We start from the raw sequence: 5,753 nt of genomic DNA on the forward strand, positions 1-5,753 counted from the left end.
AGATTAATATGAATTTAAAGCTTTTAAATAAAATAAATATATTCAAAGAAACGAAAATAATTTTTTGAAAAATCTTGTGGATAACTTATAAAAAAATTTAGAAAATAAAAAAGTAGAAGTTGAAGAACTTAAATATAAATAATAAAATGTATTTTAAAATTAAAATAAATAAGAAAATAATAATAATAATAATGATTCTTATAATTTATATGAGAAGAAGCTTCTTATTAAAAATAATGAAGTAGAAATTTGTAAAGATTTTATTATTAGTAAAATGCCAACAACTAAATAAAATATTGATAAAAATAATATATAATTAATAAAACTTTTGAAATAATTTTTGAAATAATATAATATATGAAAATGAAACTATATATATATATATATATTAATATATATTTAATTATATTTTATATATATATTTATTTTTATATATATTATATTTATTATTTTTATTATTTTTTTTATTTTTTTTTAAAAAAATAAAGAAATATTTTTTTTTTAATAATTTAATAAATTTTAATACAAAATTAAAAAATATGCATTAACATACTTAATCAGCATCTTCTATTTTAAATTATAATTAAAATAAATTCAATTTATCTTCAAAAACAAGCTTTTCAACATAAAATTTATTAGCAAAAAACAAACAAGAAAATGGTTTAATCCTATATTGTAATGAATTAACTAAATAATTGGAAATAAAAATTAAGAAATTTAAAAATGTTTTAAAGATATAAATACTTATCGACAACTTTTGGAAAATAAAGAAAGCAATATAAATGGAAAAAAAAATAATTTTTTAGACATTTTGTCCAAAGAAAATGTACAATTAAAATAAGAAATTTCAGAAAAAAATAATTAAATATATGATATTACTTAATAAATAATATAAAACTAAATAAATTAATAAGATTTATTAAAATAAAATGAATAATTGTAAAAAAATATTAAGGCAATTCAAGATAATAATGAAAATTTAAGATCTTAAATATATAAATATGAATAAAAAATAACCGAGATAACTTAATTTAAAGAAAAACTATAAAATTTATAAATTGAAAGCCAATAAAAAATAAATTATCTTTGTGAATAGAATGATAACCTTTTAAAATAATAAAATAGTTTTTATGAAAACCAATAGAAGATTTTATAGGAAGAAAAATATGAAAAAACAAAAATTTAACAAGAATAAATTGAATTAAAAAATATTCTTTAAAATAATTTTGAAATTGTTAATTAATTTTTGAATGACTTTTTTAAAATAAGTAAAATAAAAAATTTAAATTCAATTATTTCTCCTTCATTTAGTAAATTGATTAACTAGTTTAATTAAAATAATCAAAAAAATAACTAAATTTTAAATATTAAATGTGTATCAGAATGGCTTTTAATATTATTTTAATAAATTGAAGTAAAAAATAAAATATATAAAAATTATATAAAAAATATATATTATATTATATATATATATATATATATATATAATTTATTATTTTATAATTTTATAATATTTAAAGTATTAAACAAATTATATTTTAAAATCCAATGAAGAAAATGAAGTTTAGATTATTTAATTAAAAAGTTAATTTGAATTATAGAATAAAGCTTTAAATTGTCATGAAAATGAAATTAATTTATTTGCTTAAATTAAAAATTTGAATAATTAAATTAATATTTTAAAAGATGAAGTTAATTTTTTATTTTATTTATTTTTTATAAAAAAAAAAAGCTAAATAAATCTTAATATATTAGAAAATCGGAAATAAAAGCATTTGATATAAATTAAGAAAAATCAGAATATGTAATTTTGAAAATGTAAAATTTAATTAATTGATTTTTTTTTTAATTTTTAAAAATAAAAATAATAATAATATAGTATATGTCCAGTATTATAAAATCAGAAAATTTAATATTTAATATAAGAATATTTAAAATTATAAGAAGAATTAAATCTTAATATTAATAATGACTTAAATGATGAAAATTATAATTAATTTAATGAATAAGAATAATTAATTATATAAAAGTTAAAACTTTTATGTAATGTAATTATTAAAAATAAAGAAAATTCAATTTTATTAAAAGAAAATAACGAAAAAACAATTAATATTCAATAATAAACTTTAGTTAAAAGATAAAATAATATTCTTGACTTAAATTAATTATTAAAAGAAAAATTAGATGACCAAATTTTACATTCTAAAAGAGGATATAGAGAAAAATAATGGTGATTTAAAATTTAATATTTATTTTTTTTTTAAAAAAAAATTATATAAGAATTATGCAAAATTATTATATATATATGAATATATGTTTAAAAAAAAATAGTGAAATTTTATAAAAAAAAAATATTTTAAAAAGAAAATTAAATTAAATAAAAAAAAAAAAAATTTAATATATATATAAATATTTATATATTTATATATTTATATATTTATATATATTACCATTTTTATATATTTTAATTTATCATTATATTTTTTCTCCTTATATATGTTAATTTTCTATTATATTTTTTATTTGTCCGTATAATTATTCTAATGATAACTCAACATCATAACTAATTTCTTATTTTGGAAAATAATTTATATCCTAAAAAAATTTAAACAATATTAACTCTATTTCTTCCTTATTTAACTCTAAGCTTTTTAAAGTGCTTTACATATTAAATTTTTTCCATATTGCATTATCTAAAATTAAATCATAATTACCAAATAATTTGATAGTGTTATTATGTGGATTTTCATTAGGAACATAACCTAAAAGAGCACATCTCTATTTTATGTATTATTACGTATGCTTTTATAACAAATATTTAATTTAATTCATTAAATTAATAAAAATAAAAAACGAAGAATTAATTAGAAAAATTTTTTAAAATATAATTCTTAATAAATTTTTAAAATTAAAAATATTTTATATACTTATAATAAAAAATAATATTTAATAATAATATTTTGTTTAAAAAACGAAAAAAGTAAATGAAAAAGCAAATATATATTTTTCATATTCTTACTTTTTTATTAATCAATGGAATCCAAAAGGTTTACACCAAGGATGACAAATACATTCACTATCTAAACAAGTTAAAATAAGAGTTAAAGCTATTTTTACATTGCAATTTTTACTTGCACACCAAGATAAACAGAATCTTTTTTCCCAAGTACCAAGATATATTCTTTTAGAGTGCCAAACTTTAACCCAATATCCTTACCAAGGCCATTTTCCAGTTTTTACCCATTTCAAAGTAAACCATTTAATATCTTAATAATAACGTCTATATTCAACTCTAATTTAAGCTCCACAATCTGAAGTTTCAAAAGATTCACCAACATATTCCCAACTAAGAAGATTTCTTTATGAATCAAAATCTTCAATTTAATTAAAATCTTCAATTTAAAAATAATCTATATTATCGATTTATGTATTTTCATCTTCATATTCATCATCAAAAGAAATAACTTCATCAGGGAATAGCTCAAGTCCTTAAGATAATTCTTATTCATTAATCATTTACCAAATCTATTCGTCTCCACATTTCACAAAGTGTTATTCTTCTTCGGTTCTTTTATTTATTATAATTAGGTTTTCACACATTATGTCCTTTTCGTTTATATGAGCTTTTTCGACTTTAATTCTTACATATGTGTAATCGTCTGATGATTTTTCGTCTTTCTAAAGCATAAAATTGAATTCTTCATCTAATTGTCTAGTGTAAGACTTTTAAGTATTAATATTTTAGTCAGTTTAGAAAGAACAGTTATAAAGTAAAAATATTAATGTAATGGAAGCCATTGATATATATAAGTATTTTAATTTATTAGGTTTCTTTGTAGAAATATTTGGATGTTCTTATAGGTTTGCTGTGGATGATACTGATATATTCATCGGTTTTTTTATTTTATAATAATTTTTGTTTTATTTTACTAATATATTTATTATTTTATAGTTTTTATATTATATAGAGTTAATTGAATAGGTAATAAATAAACTATTAGGTGTTTTGAAAAAACTGAAATTTTATTATATATAAAAGCAAAATAGTTATTTTATAAAAATAATTATAAATATTATATATATATATATAAATATATTTTTTTTATTATAAATTAATTTTTATAAAATCATTTATTTTCTATAAAAATTTTATAATTAACAATATAAATTTCTAATGAAAAAACGGAATAAAAATCTTAATATTATATATTATTATAATTAATTCAAAAAATAATATCTTATAATTAAAACAATCAAGTATAACTCGAATTTAATTTATTTGTTTATAAAAGGAAATTATAACTTTAATTTATTATAAAAATTTAAAAATACATTAAAAATAATAGGAATTAAAATAAGAAATAAATAAATTTTTTAGAGAATAAAAATAATAATAAAATTAGTTATTATAAAAATATATCAATTTGTTTATATTTATTAAATTTTAATATTTTATTATATCTTCACTATTTTTTATTTAAATACATTTGATAAGTAAAATGTTACTAACTTTATTTTATTTATTTGAGTTTTTTTTAAAAAAAATATATATAAAATAAAATAAACTAAGCTAAAAAATAATGGATAATAATAATAATAATAATAATAATAATAATAAATTCTAATAATTATAATAAAAGAAATAATATTATTATTATAATTAATAATTAATATTAAAAAATATTATTTATAAATATTATAATAATTTTTATAATAATTATTATAATAAATATTATAATTAAAAAAACATATTATAAATATATTGTATTTATAATATAAATAATAATAAAATATTTTTTAATTAATAAATATTTTTAAGTTAATAAAAAAATTTGCATTTTTATTTTTCTTTTGAATTAAAATGTATAAATTTACTATAAAAATATATAAATATTTTACAATAAATAATTTAAATATAATATTTTTTTTTTTTATTTTCGTTAAATATAAATTAAATATATTTAATTTATGTAAAGAAGTTTATTAATTAAAATAAAAAAAAAAAAATAGTTAAAATTAAACAATACAAAAAAAAGGAAAGTCTTTTAAAAAAATAAAAACATTGTATTTATTAATAATTTCTAATGAAAAAAAAAAATTAAGCTAGTTAAATAAAATTCTAATAAATAAAAAAAAATATTAAAATATATATTTATATTTTTTTAAATAAAATTTAGTTTATATTTTTAAATATACATCTTTTTTTTAAAAAAAAAATTAACAAAAATTAAATACATATATATTATTTAAATAAAAATAAATTTTTATGATATCTTAATAATTTTTACCAAATGATGAGTAATAATCTATATTTTCTAAAAAATAACTATTATATAAAATATTTATATTTCATTTAATCAGAATAGATATTACTTTAGGATTTTCATTTCAAAATTTCGAAAAATACATATTAAATTCTAATGAAAACATCCAAGAATTAACATAAAACATAAAACACGTGAACGAATTATAAATAAGATTTAGTTTTTGGAGATTATTATTAAATATTTTCCCATTGAATTCCTCAGATGAATAAAAAAAAGTCGAAATTTAAAAATAAAGAACTGAATATAAATAATTTACAGAAAAATTTTAAGAAAAAAAACAAAATAAAGTCGTATTCAATCCATTAGCAAAAAGCAAACAAAGCGTATAAAAAACAAAAATAAAAAAAAACATAAAAAAAAAAAAAAGTACTTCTAGGAAATAATAACATAAAATAGATTTAGAAATAAAGACTAGAAATAAAAAAA

At 13.7% G+C, this 5,753-nt stretch overlaps 1 protein-coding gene across 1 annotated transcript, besides 22 other annotated features; it reads left to right on the plus strand. All coding sequences in view use genetic code 6, as the record gives it.

The window, feature by feature from the left end:
* The first annotated feature begins 370 nt into the window (after positions 1–370).
* Positions 371–443: a microsatellite.
* Positions 371–457: a microsatellite.
* Positions 373–453: a microsatellite.
* Positions 375–471: a microsatellite.
* Positions 405–475: a microsatellite.
* Positions 436–472: a microsatellite.
* Positions 476–1,436: 961 nt separating the features above from the next.
* Positions 1,437–1,481: a microsatellite.
* Positions 1,449–1,487: a microsatellite.
* Positions 1,488–2,392: 905 nt separating this feature from the next.
* Positions 2,393–2,467: a microsatellite.
* Positions 2,398–2,447: a microsatellite.
* Positions 2,399–2,473: a microsatellite.
* Positions 2,410–2,481: a microsatellite.
* A 541-nt stretch (positions 2,482–3,022) lies between these two features.
* On the plus strand, positions 3,023–3,874 carry IMG5_034350 (hypothetical protein; the record flags this gene model as incomplete). Its single annotated transcript, XM_004039037.1, has 1 exon — positions 3,023–3,874. A coding segment is annotated over one exon (672 nt), but the record flags the coding sequence as incomplete, so codon positions are not given.
* Positions 3,370–3,412: a microsatellite.
* Positions 3,875–3,897: 23 nt separating the features above from the next.
* Positions 3,898–3,950: a microsatellite.
* A 634-nt stretch (positions 3,951–4,584) lies between these two features.
* Positions 4,585–4,637: a microsatellite.
* Positions 4,638–4,646: 9 nt separating this feature from the next.
* Positions 4,647–4,736: a microsatellite.
* Positions 4,664–4,739: a microsatellite.
* Positions 4,740–4,783: 44 nt separating this feature from the next.
* Positions 4,784–4,828: a microsatellite.
* Positions 4,829–4,886: 58 nt separating this feature from the next.
* Positions 4,887–4,925: a microsatellite.
* Positions 4,926–5,652: 727 nt separating this feature from the next.
* Positions 5,653–5,690: a microsatellite.
* Positions 5,655–5,692: a microsatellite.
* Positions 5,655–5,693: a microsatellite.
* The last annotated feature ends 60 nt before the right edge of the window (positions 5,694–5,753 follow it).

This window comes from Ichthyophthirius multifiliis, assembly GCF_000220395.1.
Source record: "Ichthyophthirius multifiliis unplaced genomic scaffold scaff_1120509249809, whole genome shotgun sequence".
In the NCBI taxonomy this organism is placed as follows: Eukaryota; Ciliophora; class Oligohymenophorea; order Hymenostomatida; genus Ichthyophthirius; species Ichthyophthirius multifiliis.